Consider the following 18789-nt stretch of genomic DNA (forward strand, 5'->3'; position numbering starts at 1 on the left):
TTACAAAGGGGAGGTTTGAGTTTTGTGACAAAATGCTACGAGGGGGAAGGGAGGGGTAAAAAAAACGCCGAAAAAAAAGCTACGTCATTTGTATATGGCCCCTTATCTGACTATTAGTTTGGGCTGGTGCAGAGTATGAAAGAACACAAAACATAAAAAAGTCCCATAAGGCCACTCGGTCTCCGCGATGCACCACTATCGAGGCGTAATGCAATAACCATCTTAAAGCAGTTGTCTGCCATAGCTTCTTTAAAACTGATGCTCAAATATGCTTGATGATGTTTGCAATACCGTCAAACCCATCAAACTAGGGGAGGGAAAGCACAAGATAACCTTGGAAGCATTTGTTAGCTTCTGCAAGCTGACCCAACCGATATCGCGAAACAAACAAGGCGTTATCAAACGTCCCTCTCGAGATGCTGGATAACGATCGCCACCGACCAGTGCATGCTTACCCACGATCGAAGAGACATCGCGTCCAATTTTACCCGTTTGGATAAAAATAAAAAATAGTTTAAGTTCAATGTAATTAACCACTAAAGCATACTGTTGCCATTTGGCAACATACCGAATTCTGTGATATAATAAAGCCTCAAAAAGAGGTGAATATTGCACCCATATCGAAAAATCAGTACCATAGAAAAATTAGTTTCATGCATTTATGGGTTAAATATATGTTTTATGGAATAAATTTAGTGTTGTTAGCATGAGATGTGTGTGTATTGTGTGACTATTATCGAGTACTATTAAATCCTGGGATCGATCAAGATCAATAGTACCTGCTACACGCCATCCTCTTTCGATTGAGTCAACCACCGGAGCTCGCAAAGGCACGTACCGCGAAGAATTGTTGGTCTGCCTATCGGACAGTTAGTCCACTAATCACCACGGCTATCGACAGCACATACACAGCACGGACTGCAAAGATCGACTTCTCACTCCGAAAGTCACCGTACGAAGATGTTCCCTACTTCTATTTACAAATCGGAAGGATTGTCATCGGAAGAGAATTAAAATTAAACTCCAAAATGTGGTTGTCGTTTCACACTACCAGAAGTAGTGAGAAATTGTATGTTTTATTCTCTTTGTGTATTGTTTGTCGCTCATGTTTTTCTGAATGTTATTCCAGTAATAAGTAAGTAGATCTGTATCCGGTAAGAAAAATCTATTCATTGAAACTCTGTTTTTGGTTGGACTCGAGTCTTCGCAAAGCGTGCTGCGGTACATTTTCTTACGCTATGTATTTATCTCATTTTATTTTCACTAGGAAGGATACTTTCACAAATTGTATTGGGAAGTTAGACTGTTTATTCAGCTAAGTTTCTAGCTCATAGAAATTTTAACAGAACCAAATACTCTAACATCACTGGGGTCTATTTTTTGGGGATTTTTCTGATTTTTTTGTTCGTACCACTTAGCACCCTTCGACCATTCAGCGGACCGGAGTGTTTTCGAAATGGCTCTTTTCCACAAATAAATTCCTTTGCGTAAACACAACACAAAACGTGTATGAACATGTGAAAAAAATAAACTTCGTTGCGTGTGAATTATTAGGACTAAACCGGGGCCATCCCACCGACCGATGTCACTCAGTTTGATATCCAGATGTAAATTCCAAAATCTTAAGGGGAACATACAACTCGACCAGATTAGCAACATCGGGGACGCCAAAGCAAACTTTTTTTGAACTTAGTAAATAGGTGCCGATTTTTGCGTTGAAAAATATATATTAAATTTCCACTTTGCGAAAAGTTGTACGCCGCATTTGGCCAGATGGAAATTCCACGAGCGACGATCAAAGAGCTCTGTGCTTCTAGAATTTAGATTTATGGATTTTAAATTCTAGAAACACACAAGCCTACAAAGTGAAGAGATTCTGTTGCAATGCACTAAAGCGACGTGTTTAGCGACTACCGAATGTGTGTAAGGTTCACTAGTAAACTACTACTCAAAATGAAAAAATGGCAGTTGATCGATTATTGCGTAGTTCTTCCTAACTTCAAGGTCCCGTGTGAAGTCTCAGTTAATTGGTCAGCAAAAGTCACGTCATACGTTTTCAGAAAGCACCATTCGATTCATAATATAAAAGTATTTCCGTCTTAAATGCTGGTCTAGTAACTATTTTCGGCTAAACACGTTTGCTAATGTTACTGTTGTTCTAACTGTGCATGAACAATTTCTACCTCTCGCGAAAAGCATAATCCAAATTCAACGAAGTTTGAACTTGCAATTGTTTGATATTCTATACATTTAACTTTCGGTCCTTTGAATTTTTGCACACTTGCTTGACTCACACTACTTCTAGAACTGCTCTTTCTTTAAAAATATATATCAATATAAAACATTTGAACTGATTTTTTTCACTTCATACAACGGTTTTTGCAGCAGGCAGCATTCCCAAAGATCTTGCACTGGAAACGCACTTGATGAGGTTCCTACTGTGGCCAACTGAATGATCTAGCTTTGTCGAAGTTTCACGAGATCCCCTTTTACTATGTATCCATTTTAGCTTGGAACACTTTTTCTAGTTTTTTTAGTATATTTTTCATATTTTTACTATACTTTTATGGACACTATGTCGCTTTTTCATGGATATACGCATTTTTTTTTTTACTATTTACTCGATTTCAAGTAGAATCTGTGTAAGCGTAATAACTAATTGTAGACATGTTGTTGCAATTGTTTTTGTTTCGTGAAGTAAGACTGGGACTAACGAACTAAGGCGGTGCGAAGAAATTCTTTCACAATTTTTAATCATCGAAAAAACATTCCTAAATTTTGATTCCTACGATTACGATACATGCCTTCTACTGGATAATCTTGATTTAATGCACTTTCGTGTAAATTGGAAGGGAAAATCATTTTACCTAAACTATTTCATTTCTTCTAAAAAAGAAACCTGTACTGGTCACAATGCAATACAGACAAAAAGCGACAAAAATTTAAACTATTTTCAGTAAAAAAATATGACACGATTCGGATTACAATTCTGGGAAAACGGAACCTATCTCTAAACAAAATTACACTGTAGTCACGGGAACACACTTACACTTAAAAACTGTAGCAAGACTTTTGTATCCTAAACACTATTTTCAGTTATGCTTGAACATTTCCTTGGCTTTTTGCAGCGAACAAAATCGCATGCACTATCGGCGGTGTATGTCGCATGGAATCAATCGAGCAACAGTTCCTTGGGTTCCTCCCATGGGAAGCCTTCACGTCCAAAATGTCCATAGGTGCTGGTACGCTGGTAGAATGGTGTCCTAAGGTTAAGGTCCCTGAATGTTGAAAACGATGTTTATGAGTCCAGATCTACAGGTGTGATGTTACGGTTAGTTCTACTTACTTGACAATTTTTCCCGGGCGCAGGTCGAAGTTCTTTTTGACGATTGACAGTAACTCCTTCTGGCTGTATTTTGAAGTACCATAGTCAAATACTGTAATCGATAGAGGTTCGGCGAGACCAATAGCGTACGCGACCTGTACCAAACAGCGCCGACAGATTCCGGCATTCACCAGCGATTTGGCGACCCAACGTGCTGCGTAAGCCGCCGAACGGTCAACTTTTGTGAAATCCTTACCGGAGAAAGCACCACCTCCGTGAGCTCCCCAGCCACCATAAGTGTCGACGATAATTTTTCGTCCAGTCAGACCAGCGTCTCCCTATAATGGAAATATTTATTATACATTGACAAGACGTGTAAAACATCAAACAGTACCTGTGGTCCACCTATGATAAACAGCCCACACGGGTTGATGTGCACAATCGTGTTCGAGTCGAGATACTTAGCTGGGATGACCTCACGGATCACCTTGTTCATGATGTTGGTGCGCAGTTCCTCCAGCGTGATCTTATCCGAGTGCTGCAGAGACACGACGATGGTGTGCACCCGCTGTGGCACACATGCACCCGATTCGAAAATGTACTCAGCAGTAACCTGGGTCTTCGAATCTGGCCGAGCCCACCAGAAGTCCCCGCTGCGACGTAGTTCGGCGATTTTTTCATTCAGTCGGTGGGCCAACACAACGGTCAGTGGCATGCGTTCCTCGGTTTCATCGGTGGCATAGCCGAACATCAAACCCTGCCGGGCATTAGAATTGAAGTAAACAGTTTTATTCACGAGATAGGAAGCGGCTTTGTTTTTTTTAAACGAAGAAAGCGTTATGAAAATAAGTTGCTACATTCGGCAAGTCATGGCTGTTATTTTTTTAATAATCGCGCTGTTCACGATGGTTTGTGGTGGTAGCGAATAGTCTATATTTAAGGTCATGTACTGTGCTTCAAAGGCGAGCCTCCTGTGGTCTGTCGGTTATCTGTTGTTGATAATAACCTTTCACTTCGATTATTCCTCATGATGGAGGCTATAATAATTCTATTGCAGTGGCTGCCGTTCATATTGGCAGTATTGCACTATAACAAAAATGGTAAACGAACATCACACAAAAACCCAAACGATAATTTAGACAAAATTTACAAAAAATGGTGATGTGTATTTACTAAGTAGTTGTGTATATAATTGGGGTTTGGGTGCAGAAATGTTGTTAATTTAGTTGTGTTTACAATGTTTCCCGTTATGAAATTGATTGCCACAGGTACATAACCTACTAGCGTGGAAGTGACTTGGCCAAGGGGAGCGGGCCATTGGGCATAAAGCCATTTGGCATAAGGTCATTTGGCATAATGGACATTTGGCATAACGAACATTTGGCATAAAGGACATTTAACACAATTTTAAGAAGTGATCATCCTGCAGGTGACTTGGCATAATTATTTTCAACTTCTGGAAAACGGTCATTTGACATAACAGATATTTGGTATAATTTTGCTAAATGATCGCACTGGAGCTCATAACAGACGAATGTGTAGTTTATCAGCGAATAAGCCATAAGGTTAAAGCAACACTATGCAATAATAATGTTGTGTTAGTCCTGTCACTAAGTTAGTGTCGAATACTGATGAGAGGAACTCGAAACGCCTCTCCAATAACTAATTCAATAATAGTGTGTTCTTTTTTATTATCTGATATCGATTATATTTCGAGAAAAAATATTTTATAACTGATTTTGCCTTCTTTTAAATCAATATTAATTCTTCAAAAGGGCTAAAGGGATTTTTGTAAACAAACTTATTTCACCTCATTACCCCACTGCCGAGTTGGAAAATACACATTAGTCAGTATCTTTACCCTTCGTAGAATCAATTACAAATGTTGTCTGGGTTGAAATTATAACAAATTAAGAGAAATCAGCAAAACAAGTTTGTTCACAAATCTTATTAGCACTATTTCAAAGTTAATATGGAAATATAAGTAGTTTTTTGCAGGTTTTTGTTAATGTAACGCACTAGAACTGCGATCCATCGGACGTATGTTCCATTTTGGTTATAATCGCCAGTGAGTTTTAGCTTTTCATGCAGAGTTTCAATAATTAATATAATCCTTATCCTTCTTTATATCATGAGTTGTTTTTGCGAATTATATACCGTTCAATCCGGAGGATAGTTAACTTTATCATTTCTGGACATAGCCAAGTTTTTCAAATGATGATTTGTTGAATGAATTCGGCGGTCGAGGCGAGGTCTTCGCCGACCCTCCGTCGAAAGCGGCGGTCCCTCGCAAGCAAACCTGTGATCCACTCGTTTGCCCGGATTACTCAAACTTAGGGGCTATGAATTAGTTTAAGTCCGACGGAGTGACAGCGATGTCGGACAGCGCATTACTTGAAGCGATGTGGATTAACCACATTAGGCACAAATGTTTTTCATTAATTTGCAAAGAAAAATAAACTAAATGATTTTGGATCCTCAGCAGTAGCAGGGCTCTAAATAATCCCGAATAACCTTATCTCTGTTTCCCTGTAAGTTAAAAAATGACAAATGACCTCCAGTGTGATCACTTCTCAAAATTGTGCCAGATATCCGTTATGCCAAATGTCCGTTGTGCTAAATGCCTAATGTCAAATGACCCTCACTTCACGCAAAATTAGAAATTATACCAAATGACCGTTATCCTGGGCATGCAATAAATTATGCCAATTGTCCGATATGCCAAACGACATTCAGTGTGATCCATTTTCAAAATTATGCCAAATGACGATTATGCCAAATAACCGTTATACCAAGTTTCTGTTGGTGAATTAAAAGATGGTGCAAGATTATACGGTAATTATTCTATTCATTTAATGAATGATTTAACGAATCGTTTTGAATCTTGAATGAGGAGAAAACGAAGACGACCGTACCGACCGTTTCAGTTGGGAGTGACTTGGCAAAGAAGCTTAATGTCATTCCTTTGGTCCTTGAGAATGGGACAGAGGTATTTACACCTTGCTTTGACTAATGAGCCTAGGTTAAAGCGCCTTTACTCGCTCTGATGTATTTCAAACTTTCAGTTTACTCGTTCTTGGACCGCCAGCCTCCAGTCTCCTTCAACGCCAGAACCGCGCACATCTTCCTTGATTGCACACTGCCAGTGAGTTCCAGATTTTTCAATGAGCATAACATTAGCTGGTCGATTCTCCGGTATTAGTACTATTTAGTGTTACCCAGAAAGGAAGCCATTAGCTGAAAACAAGATTCGATTTGAGTATGTCTCATCAGCAAACAGAACTTATTCACTTCGGGAAAATCGCAAGTTAGAAGTTATATTTCCAATTTTGGATTAGCATCAGCCTGATAACTGAGTCAAGTGCTATGGTTCAGAGTAGACGGAAATAAAAATTTCTTGATCCACTGTTGTCTGCCGTGTTTTATCACACTTTCAATATCGGCAAGTTTCTGTATTTAGTACAGCTCGTGATTCATGTGTCGGCGCCATTTTCCATCATCTACTGTCGATAGTCTGGTTCCTCCAACGCTCAAGCCTCAAGGCCGTACAAAGCAACAGGGAATATCCGCGATTTATACAGAGCAAGTATTGAGCGCGTCTGTAGACTATGCAAACCACAGAAAGTCCTATTAGCAGCTGCAATACGCATTTTTACCTCGGCTAACATAGTTTCCACATGATCACAGTTCTTCAATAAATATGAAATCGTTGACTACCTCGTATCATCCCAATTAATTTCTACCTCGGAACCAACCCAGTTCAGACTACCTCGCTCTCTACCAATTACCATATAGTCGCATTACAGTCTATAGTCAGTAGGGTGGGACAAAAATTACATTCTAGCTCCGAGCAACTTTTTAGGTACCATTTGGGTCCTAGAACAACTGTGCAAATTCTTAGCTTGATCTCAGAAACTATTTTTTTGCGCCCGCTGTTTAAAGTTTACATGGGGTTTTGTATGGGAAAATGAACTTTCACAAAACAATTCCTCCAGTAGTCGCCCATTGCTTCCTAAAAATAAATCGTTATGTGGCTTTTACAGGAAATTTAACAAAGAAACAATGTCTCTAAAACCACGAAACGTTTGAGAAAAAAGTTATTAGATTGAAACCGATTGATGCTCTGACTATTGATAAAATATTATTTTTTTTCTAGCACCACTGCTGTTGGTTGTCAAAATTATTTGAAATTTTGTTTTGGTATTCTCCAAATGTGTCTAAATCAATTATCTGTACTGTTTGGCTACTTCACAAGAGGTTTGAGGGATAAATCGAGGCTTCTTTTGTACATAATTAGAGAAAGTTAAAAATTTTGCGTATAATTTTATCGCCAGCAGCAATGATGCTATGCAAAATGAAATTTTCATCGTTCTTCAGGGCATCAATCAGTTTTTTCTTAATAACTTTTTCCACAAGCATCAGATCGTTTGGCAGTCTTCTAGACTTTGTTTCCTTAACAAATTTCTTATTTAAAATTAGACATTTATTTATTTTAGGAGGTAACGGGCGACTCTTGGACGAATTATTTTGCAAAAGACGATTTCCCCATACGAAATCCCATGTAAACTTTAAACAGTGGGCGCAAAACTATAGTTTCACCAATCGAGCTTAAAATTTGCAGTGTTGTTCTGGGAGCTAAATCGGACCCAAAAAGTTACTCGGAGCAAAATTTTATTTTTTTTCATGTAACCGTGTCCCACTCTAATAGTCAGTTCTATAACTAGTCGAAATATAAAACACTATGATCATGAAAACTCTTTAAACTAGTTTTAACCAAAGGCGTTAGTAGAAAGAGTGTGCAGAAAGTGAAGCCAAAAAAACTCTACCTATCGAGCAAAATTAGAATCCAGCTTTGCTGCAAAGGTTTCAGAGATGGATTCCAGTTGTGCTCGATAGGTAGATTTTTTTGACTTCACTCTTTGCGCAACTGTTCTCTATAAACTGTGGTTTTAACGAAGGTCCAAATTTCTCATCTGTTTGTGACCCTGAAACTCTTCGCCGTCGTGTACGCAAAATTGGGAATATTGACTGAAATGCCGGGGGTAAGACGATAGAATCAAGTAGATCTAAGAATCCTACAAGCTCTTGATACGGGTGTTGTGTAATTTCATCACCACATTTTTTTATCTACAGTTTGTGATTGGCCTCCAGTGCAGACGACGCCAGTTTGCAGTCTTCAATTCTGAAGCGTAGCAGAGCATAGTATGTTAGATATTAATGTATTCATAGGCAACGTACCTTTTTCCTAATTGTACGCAATTCGCGTGCACCGTTAAGCCCCTTTATGTCGTCATTGGGTACATCATCGGCCACCTTCTTTCTGTCAAATGAGTCGCTGTCTTTGTATTTAAGTTTTAGTACCACTTGATGGAAACCCATCGAAATCGAACACCAGCGAGCATGTTCTCGAGGTCCCATGAGTTATTCTTCAAGATCTGGTCCGACGGTTATGAGAGTAAGTTTCGATTGGTCTCGTAAACCGCTCGTTGTATGATTGAGCCACAACCGGAAAGGATTCTTAGCGATTAATAGGATCGTAGCACTAAACATCTAATTGCCCTGTACATTAAGAAATGGTTGCAAAATTAGTCGAAACAGAAGATCAAGTTTCGCTATGGAATGTAGTGCCAAGAATTTACTTTGGCTGGTCGTACGAGACACTGCTCTGTTTCTCTTTTAACAGTTGGTCTGTGCTAAGTCAGACCGGACTAAGTCGTAAAACATAAAAAATGAGCACTGGATAAAGAATATCTTCATCCACATTCGACTGTTGTCAGATTTGAAATATTTAACAATAAGCAAGAATTATGGCGAAAATATATTTTCAATTATAATGTAAAGGATACTGCGATTCAAACTTTGAACGCATTTTTCTCGAAATCAATGAATTGTCACTTAGTTCGGTCTGTCTTAACACCGACCAGTTATGTGTCCGACAGTGTACCCGGATACTTTTTCAGATTTCAATCTATGAAAATCCATTGTTGTTACCCAAGCCAAAAGTTGATATTTGGTGACATCTTAGAACATCAACAAGCATAGCTTTTGGGAGAATGATGTTGATGGTGCCGCAAGCAGGGGCTGGATTTTTTACCACGTAACAGGCCGACAGGAGGCTTCTATCACATTCGTCCGAATGGCATTCGCCGGGAAGTCATTTACCCGAATGACGCGGTGGAATCTCGTGATGAACCAAGCAAAATAATAAGAAATCTTTCGGAAACACCATCAATCGAGGTAAATATATATTAAGATGTTCCGTTAATAACTCGAATCAATTAAATTAGTAATTATACCATGCATGGTGGAAGTCCATTTGGCATAACGTCGTTAGTAAATAGTAGCTCATAAAGGTTATGTGGCGAAGCTAGTGTGATGCGGTTTTGCCACAATTACCGAGGTCTCGCCTCAGCAAACCTGTATCCATTGGTATCCATTTAAAAATAGGCGTTGATTCCTTCTTTAAATATGAGCAGTTCTTTGAGTTTGTATACCCCTCGCCATCAAACTGGTGATCCACTCGTTTGCCAGGTTTACTAAAACATAAGGGTTGATCCCTTCTTTCAAAACAAGAGCAATTTCTTGAATCTAAAACCAAATGCTCTCTACATAATATTGGATTTCGAGACAACTGTGATAAACGTTGCTAAAAGAGTTTTTTTTCGGTGCAGCCCTTCACGGATGATTCTTCCATCTAAACCAAAGTTTTTTTTCAGAAAACTAAAACAACTTGGTCATCAGACAAAATATTCGGAAGCTCACCGAATACAACTCATTTACAAAACAAGTTGTTGCCTTTGCATTCTTGCCCCATCAAGGTATTCCAATGGCACTCGAAGAATTGAGGAAAAGTTGTCCAAGGGTTCTCGACGATTTTTTGGATTACATTAGTAAAAAATGTATTTTCAGTAGAAATGAAGCTAACCAAAAACCACCGCTTCGTGATCAGTTTTCGAAAATGTATCGAAAAAGATTCTTAGTACAGTGGGATTCCGTTTTTGGCAACAATATTTTTTTTCAGTTGCCAAAACTGGAACCGTGCCAAAAATGGAACCTTACTTTAAAAGGTTTTATTTTCAATTTGTGACATCATGAATGTTACGAGAACATTAATTATATAAGAATATGTGAAATGGAATGAAATAATAGAAAAAAATCTACGAATTTAACTTTATTCGCTATGCCCGCCCCCACAAAATATAGTAAATATGACTCCTATGTTCGGAAATAAAGTCAAACGTGATATCCATTATTACACCAAAATGATAATTGAGCATTTTTCAAATAATTTACTATGGACAAAAATAATGTTGCCAAAAACGGAACTATTTTGTTGCCAAAAATGGAGCATGCCAAAAACGGAACGTGCCAAAAACGGAACGTGCCAAAAACGGAATCTTACTGTACCACCAATAATGTTGAAGGCAGGCGGCACAATAAATGGAACGGTTGGTTAAGCCGTGGAAATCCTACATTCTATGGTGTGTTGAAGCAGTTGCATCTTGAACAGAAAAACCCTAGTACGGATGGTTTACGTACACCATAAGCGGTACCAACAACTAAAAAGTCTAAAAAAGCTCATGAAATTACCCAAAACTGGAAACCCTAGTTAAATCATTCAAACCAGGTGATTGGATTAACTATTTGACTGGTATAGCTTTCGTGTTAATTTCGTCATAGCATTAAATGTAATAAAATTTGTATATCAGCTTAATAAATTAAATTTTTTCGAATGACATTTCGATGTTTTTCGGGTATATGATATTCGGGCGAATGTCTTTCGGGTGTTTCGTGGCATTCGGGTTTATGTGACATTCGGGCATATGTCATTCGGGTAAATGGCTTTCGGGCGAATGTGATAGAATCCGACACGAGTACCCGGGTACCTACAACATTGAAAAGCTCATAACTTTGGCAATTTCTAACCGATTTGTACACTTTTGGATGTTTTGGGGTCAGGAACTCATCCACTTATAGACTCGAAAAAATCGATAAATCGGATGAATTCGTTTGGTTGTCGGTAATCCGAATTTCCGGAAGCATGTTACTGAGATACTATTTGTGAATTTCAATGGAATACTGGCAAAATCCGTACCAAAAATTCTTGGAATTGCATCAGCAGACTGTATCTCATAAGGGCCATGAGTGGCCATTCCGAAATCAAAGTGCCATATCGTCGCTGTTGTGCTATCTTATGACAAGCGCCATTTAGCACATTTCGAGAAAAACGATTTTTAAAGTTTGAGATTGAATATCTTAAATATTATAAATGTTATAAGCAATTCAAAGAAGACAATTGATGCTTCTATCTATGCTGTATTAATATCTCAAATATTGGGAAGATCGATTGACTATGTTGCGAGTTTTTACTATAAATGTAAACAAAAGTCGCGCTCACACGTGTCATAGGTGTGTATTGATGACAAAATTTGTATGGCGTGTCATAATCGTGCATGGAAAATTTTCCATAGAAAAAACATCAATTATTAACTTTTATTCATATCTTTGGCTTCATTTGGTCTAGAAACAATCTGTGAGATGCATTTTGAAGGAAATGAGTCAGGGAATCTAGAAAATATAGTTATATTTGGTTACAGTGCTGCCAGATATACTATATTTCCAGTTTAAAACTTAAACTGCATTTTTCTCACATTTCGTGAATTTTTGCTTTGAAAAAAAAGATTATGCCATTGTGTTTCCCAGATAGTTTTACACATAAACACATGTTATACATCAGGATAACTTGAGCCAATTCCCAGACACAGTCATTTGAAGCAAAATAGTAAAAATTTCTCAGCATGTTTCTCGCTATATTTCAATAACCAAGCGTAATATCAAAATTCTGAAAACGCCATTTTGTAGAGAATTTTTAGTTTAGTAATGTTGCATATCTAACTCAGTTTACCCCAAAATGGCGTTTGTCATAAGATAGCACAACAGCGACGATATGGTCTCGTAACGGAAAACGAGACAATTTGAAGAGTTTTGATAACCATATTGCTAGGATATCATTAAAATTTACAAATAATAGCCTAGTACTGCAACATTACTCCGAATTACCAAGAACCAGTTTTATTTTTTTTATAAAACGTCACTGGGTTAGCCTAACCCAGTAGTGTAGCCAAGGGTTGTGATTTGAAGTTGCCTTCCATCGAGAAAGAGACGAACTTACCGAAGATGATGTCGATGAATGCCTAGCTTGGCTATTGCATGGCTGATTTTGTCAAAGGCCATGTAAATAGCATCGGTTTGCAATACGTCGGCGAGTCCATCGAGTACACATGTGAACGAGAGATGATTGATCGTTGTCCATCCTTTAGGCATCAAACCGTGTCATCTGCAGTGTAGTGCTTGCGATTAAAAAAATGAGGGTCTGAAACAATCACCTCGAAAAGATTTGATGTGGCACTCAAACACGAGATTCCCCATTTTACGAATCGAAAACATTTACGCCGCTTTCTCACCAAAAGGTAATTTTTCGGTAGCGAGAGGTAGTCTGAAGCTAGTCGAAGTGGTCAAAAAAAAGAACATTGCAAAGCTGATATCCGGAGATTAAGGAGGTAACATTCCCTTCCAAAAATGATTAAAATTGTTGTTACACCACGTTTGCACGCTTATTACCCAGTGTGCTGGCGCTGGATATTGGGTAAAGCAAATTTCAACGTCTCAAAACTTATTTTCGATCCATGATAAAACTTTCTGCTTTCTTTTCCTAATCTCCTTAAAGGGTCTTGGTGTATTTGTAAGGAGTTTTCTTCGACAATCGTTGCTTTAAAACCGACTTTGTATTTGCTCTTAGTTGTCCTGTTTACTTTTTCATCGCGTTTATGGACTTTTGAATAAGTTTCGTGGTCTGGATCTTCCCGGTTATAGCTTTCAAAGTTTAGGTTACTGCAGCTTTCTTGAACACAACTCCTTCGGCTCTGGCAAAACTGGAAATTCTTCGTTGACGCTTAGGCATGCCGATTTATTTAAAATTTATGGGTAATTGTCTTCCAGCGCCAACACATCTGACATTATTTTACTGGGAAGATGTAAAGCTCTACACTAAAGGGCACATCTATGAATTCTGAACTAGAGAAGGTTGCTTTCTTCCGCTGGATCTTGATTGTTGTAGTAGGAAAAGGCGTATTCCCTTGTTTCTTGCAGATGTGGTACCACTACTTGAATGTTCTTCAAGGTTTACTCGTTTGTGTGCGTAAATGGTGCCTCTCCCACAAAGCAATATTCGTTTTTCTTGTTGACTTCGGATAAAAAAGATTTAGATTGTGTACTGAAAAGTTCATCTTTTCTATGGCCATATACACTTCCTTCCTTTCCAGTTCTATTTATACCTAAAACGTCCCTGTTTTGAGATCTCCTTGAATTTCGTGATGTTCGCGGCTACCAGGATCTTTCCTATTGCTATCAACAGACTCCAAGATCGCTACCTCAGACATGAACAAATATACCTGTTTGTTATTTGTTTTGCTGTTTCCTACTTTGGATATCTATGACTGGGTTTATAAACCAATTTCCGATACGACAAAACGTAAATTCGCCAAAAAAGCTTGTCCTAGCCAAACTTCTCGTTAAACATACTGACACTAATGATTTTATGGTAAGCATACTGCCGCTATACGAATAACTGTCCCATGTGCTATGGGATCCCCTATACACATGGGATAATTATGCGTACAGCGGCTGCATAGGTACTGTAGCGATTTTTACTCCCACGATCTTTAAGGACTATCAATGGTACATCGGCAGTGTTGTTAAAATAAAAGATTTTTGCCATTTAATTCGAACCATTGAACTTTGAACACATATAACTTTGTTCCGAGACGTTCTAGCTCCAGGCTTCCTTCGGCAAAACTGTTGGGTAAATTCTGAACTATGCTTCCGTTTTATCAGTTGCATTATACTGCAGGAAAAAACAGTGGTCTCTATGATTGAAAATGCAAAAAGTATGTTTTCCTTTATGAAATCCCATTCAAATTTCATGTGCTATGTCAGACCATAACCAATGGATGATCCCACATGTTGCACAGTTATTTGGGACCCCAAAGGGAACAAAGAAAACTTTCTGCAAAAAAAAAAACCTATTATTTTACCATACTCTAATATACACACATTTCTATTTAAAAGATGTACGTTATATCGAATTGTACGTTATATCGAAGCATGCAAAAAACTCACAAAATTGTTGTTCATGGTATTTTATTTTGTAAAATCTTGACAAAGCGTAACTAATTTTCAAACTCTAAGCTACTTAGCAGAGCGAAACAACTTTTCTTATAAGAAAATTTTGTGGTTCCATGTAATTATTCTTTTTTGCTTGTATGAATTAAATTTTATATCTAAACCAAAATGCAATTATCATAGTATTATATTGAAAATATTCTAATTTCTATCCTAATTATTGGTCAATTATTTTTCTGTCTGAGCTCGTAAAATGTTTTTTTTATATTCACACCGTATACGCCTCATCAAATAAAAGCAAATTACAAACTTGAACCATTACAATAGACTAACTGACTGATGGAAGAATTTTTGAAAATATTATTCATTCCGTTAATCGGTTTTCTAAATGCATAAACCGGTCGTAAAATGTGCACAGGTGTCCGTATAACTACGCATATGATCTCTCACTCTTAGGATGTTAGGATACGAAAATAATCATTGCTCCTTGTAGCCGGTTTCAGGAGTCTCAGCAATCAGCAGAAATTTTTTGATAAACTTCACTGGATTTCTCATAGGTCGTCAAGGGGACGCCATTTCATGGGTATGGCAAGCTTTAAAATTAATCATCAGTCCAGGGAACTGAATTCCGCAATGTGCGATATCGGAGTTAAATGTGTCCGCATTACTTTCAATATGATTCGCAGATCATATGGTTGATGTAATTTGATCAGTCACATGTTGAAAATGATAAAAAGAATCTATAATTTGAAGAACCTATCTCTGGAGTTTCATGAACCAACTGTATCTGATTGTTATTAAGTATGATTGCATTTCACATGTTGGTTTTTGTTGCACAGCATTCCATGGAACTTAAACATTGTAATTCAGCCCAGAGAATCAAATTCCGCCGTCCCGAAACCATCTATCAATGGCCACACCAATATTATTAATTCTAGTTTTTCTTGTTTCCAGTTAGAACATACTGATCATGGATTATTTATTGAGATAAATGGTTGGTTTTAACTACGATCATACGCAAATAAAATTGGATAAAAACTTCTCGAAACCTTCAATGAAGTAGCCAATTGCTAACATTCTCAATAGAAGCCCAATTAGTACGTTTTAAGATTGTGTATAACATATTCAATTCTTGAAATATGGAATACAATGAAGAGAAATTTAGACCAGAAAAATAAATTTTAAAATATGTACGTTATATCGAGGAAAAATGTACGTTATATCGAGTGGCGCTATATCGAGGGTACGTTATATCGAGGGTACGTTATATCAAAGTTTACCTGTAATAGTTCTCGCGTGATCTTTGAAAACAACGTAATCGCAAATGAGAGCTCTTTGTTTACTTTCTCTTTCGTTAATTACTCGGTCGATTTTATGTTACCTTTGGAACTCTACAAAATTTGCTAGCCAAAAACATTATTTTCGATGGTAGCACGTCGTTTGGCATAAGTTCATTTGGCATAATGTTCATTTGGCATAATGGTCGTTTGGCATAATGGTCATTTGTCATAATGGTCGTTTCGCATAATTTAAAAAATACATTGAATTTTCTGTTACTAGGCGTTGACGCCTAATGTGGCTACGCCTCGTCGCTTTAAACCCGGTGCTGTCCGACATCGCTCCGATCCGGCGGACTTGAACTTGTTGATAGCCCCTATGTTTGAGTAATCCGAGTGGATCACAGATTTGCTCGCGAGGGGCCGCCGACGCACCATCGGAACCCGGCGGATCCCGCTTCGGATCCTTGGTCTCAGTTATGCGACGATACCAAGGGTTAATTGGTATATGGGTACATGGGTACAAATAACTGCTCATATTTGAAAGAAGAATCAACCCTTATGTTTAAGTAAACCGGGCAAACGAGAAAAATCAACACTTTGCTAGCGAACTTATTAAACATGCAGATTAAAAGAGCTGCTCATGTTTGAAAGAAGGAGCCAACCACTAATTTTGGGCAAAACGGGCAAACGAGTATATCACCAGTTTACTTGCGAGGGCCATTTGGTATACAAATTTAAAGAACAGCTCATGACTGAAAGAAGGAATCAACCTTGATGTATATGGATTGATTCCTTCTTTAAGACATGAGCAATTCTTTGATTTTGTATACCAAATAGCGCTCGCAAATAAACTGGTGAATCACTCGTTTGCTCAAACTTAGGGGTTGATTCCTTCTTTCAAACATTCTTTGAATCTATATACCAAATAGCCCTTGGCAATATCGCATAACCAAGGGGGCGAGGTGGTCATCGACCCGCCGTTAGAAGCGGCGACCCCTCACCATAGTTGGAACCTGTGTACATTTTTCGCGACATGTCAAGCCACCCGTACATTCACGCTCTGCTGAAAATGTCTCATGTCTCAAACAGGTTAGCTTCCAAGCCTCGATGGTTGGTCTCGTGACATGTCATGGAATTTAAATGCGTCATCGGTCTTGAGACTGGTCATGAGGATAATTTACCTGTCGCGCGTAAGGCGATACCAGTCACACAGTTTACGAACCTGTACAAAGATGAACATTTTGTTATGGTTTGCTTGTTTCACCTGTATCTTATTCTTGATCGTTTAAGTACCGTGCAGTGGCAGATAAACGGAATGGTAGACGCTATATAAATTGAATTATTTTGAACTTTTTCAACTTTTTGATAGTAAATGTAGCGAGTTACGAGGAGTTAAAAATCAATAGTTTTAGACATTTTAAACGCACACTGGGAAGTAAATGCGTCAAAATTGAAAATTTTTCATCTTTTCACGGATAAATATTGTTCGTTATTGCAAGCTACGAGGAGTTGAAAATCAATAGTTTTAGACATTTTAAACGCACACTGGGAAGTAAATGCGTCAAAATTGAAAAATTTTCAACTTTTCACAGATCAATATTTTTTTGTTATTGCGAGTTACGAGGTTTTGAAAATCAATAGTTTTAGACATTTTAAACGCACACTGGGAAGTAAATGCGTCAAAATCGAAAATTTTTCAACTTTTCACAGATAAACATTGTTTGTTATTGCGAGTTAAGAGGTGTTGAAAATCAATAATTTTAGACATTTTAAACGCACACTGGGAGGTATATGCGTCAAAATTGAAAAATTTTCATCTCTTCACAGATAAATATTGTTTGTTATTGCGAGTTAAGAGGTATTGAAAATCAATAGTTGTAGACATTTTAAACGCACACTGGGAAGTAAATGCGTCAAAATTGAAAATTTTTCATCTTTTCACGGATAAATATTGTTCGTTATTGCAAGCTACGAGGAGTTGAAAATCAATAGTTTTAGACATTTTAAACGCACACTGGGAAGTAAATGCGTCAAAATTGAAAAATTTTCAACTTTTCACAGATCAATATTTTTTTGTTATTGCGAGTTACGAGGTTTTGAAAATCAATAGTTTTAGACATTTTAAACGCACACTGGGAAGTAAATGCGTCAAAATCGAAAAATTTTCAACTTTTCACAGATAAACATTGTTTGTTATTGCGAGTTAAGAGGTGTTGAAAATCAATAATTTTAGACATTTTAAACGCACACTGGGAGGTATATGCGTCAAAATTGAAAATTTTTCATCTCTTCACAGATAAATATTGTTTGTTATTGCGAGTTAAGAGGTATTGAAAATCAATAGTTTTAGACATTTTAAACGCACAAGGGGAAGTAAATGCGTCAAAATCGAAAAATTTTCATCTTTTCACAGATAAACATTGTTTGTTATTGCGAGTTAAGAGGTGTTGATAATCAATAGTTTTAGACATTTTAAACGCACACTGGGAAGTAAATGCGTCAAAATTTGAAAATTTTCATATCTTCACAGATAAATATTGTTTGTTATTGCGAGTTAAGAGGTGTTGAAAATCAATCGTTTTAGACATTTTAAACGCACAAGGGGAAGTAAATGCGTCAAAATCGAAATTTTTTCATCTTTTCACAGATAAATAGTTCGTTATTGCAAGCTACGAGGAGTTGAAAATCAATTGTTTTAGACATTTTAAACGCACACTGGGAAGTAAATGCATCAAAATCGAAAATTTTTCAACTTTTCACAGGTCAATATTTTTTGTTATTGCGAGTTACGAGGTTTTGAAAATCAATAGTTTTAGACATTTTAAACGCACACTGGGAAGTAAATGCGTCAAAATCGTAAAATTTTCAACTTTTCACAGATAAACATGGTTTGTTATTGCGAGTTAAGAGGTGTTGAAAATCAATAGTTTTAGACATTTTAAACGCACACTGGGAGGTAAATGCGTCAAAATCGAAAAATTTTCAAGTTTTCACAGACAAATA

At 37.5% G+C, this 18789-nt stretch overlaps 1 protein-coding gene across 2 annotated transcripts in view; it reads right to left on the reverse strand.

The window, feature by feature from the left end:
* Positions 1–1029: 1029 nt before the first annotated feature.
* The window catches only part of LOC131679001 (S-adenosylmethionine synthase), a 37762-nt gene continuing 20002 nt past the window's right edge, over positions 1030–18789 (reverse strand). For both annotated transcript variants that reach the window (XM_058959510.1, XM_058959509.1), the window contains exons 5-7: positions 3720–4082; positions 3347–3663; positions 1030–3278 (exon numbers count right to left, since the gene is read on the reverse strand). In XM_058959510.1, the coding sequence (XP_058815493.1) occupies positions 3173–3278; positions 3347–3663; positions 3720–4082 (786 nt within the window). In that variant the 3' untranslated portion in view covers positions 1030–3172. The remainder of the gene's footprint in view (positions 3279–3346; positions 3664–3719; positions 4083–18789) is intronic.

This window comes from Topomyia yanbarensis, chromosome 2 (assembly GCF_030247195.1).
Source record: "Topomyia yanbarensis strain Yona2022 chromosome 2, ASM3024719v1, whole genome shotgun sequence".
In the NCBI taxonomy this organism is placed as follows: Eukaryota; Metazoa; Arthropoda; class Insecta; order Diptera; family Culicidae; genus Topomyia; species Topomyia yanbarensis.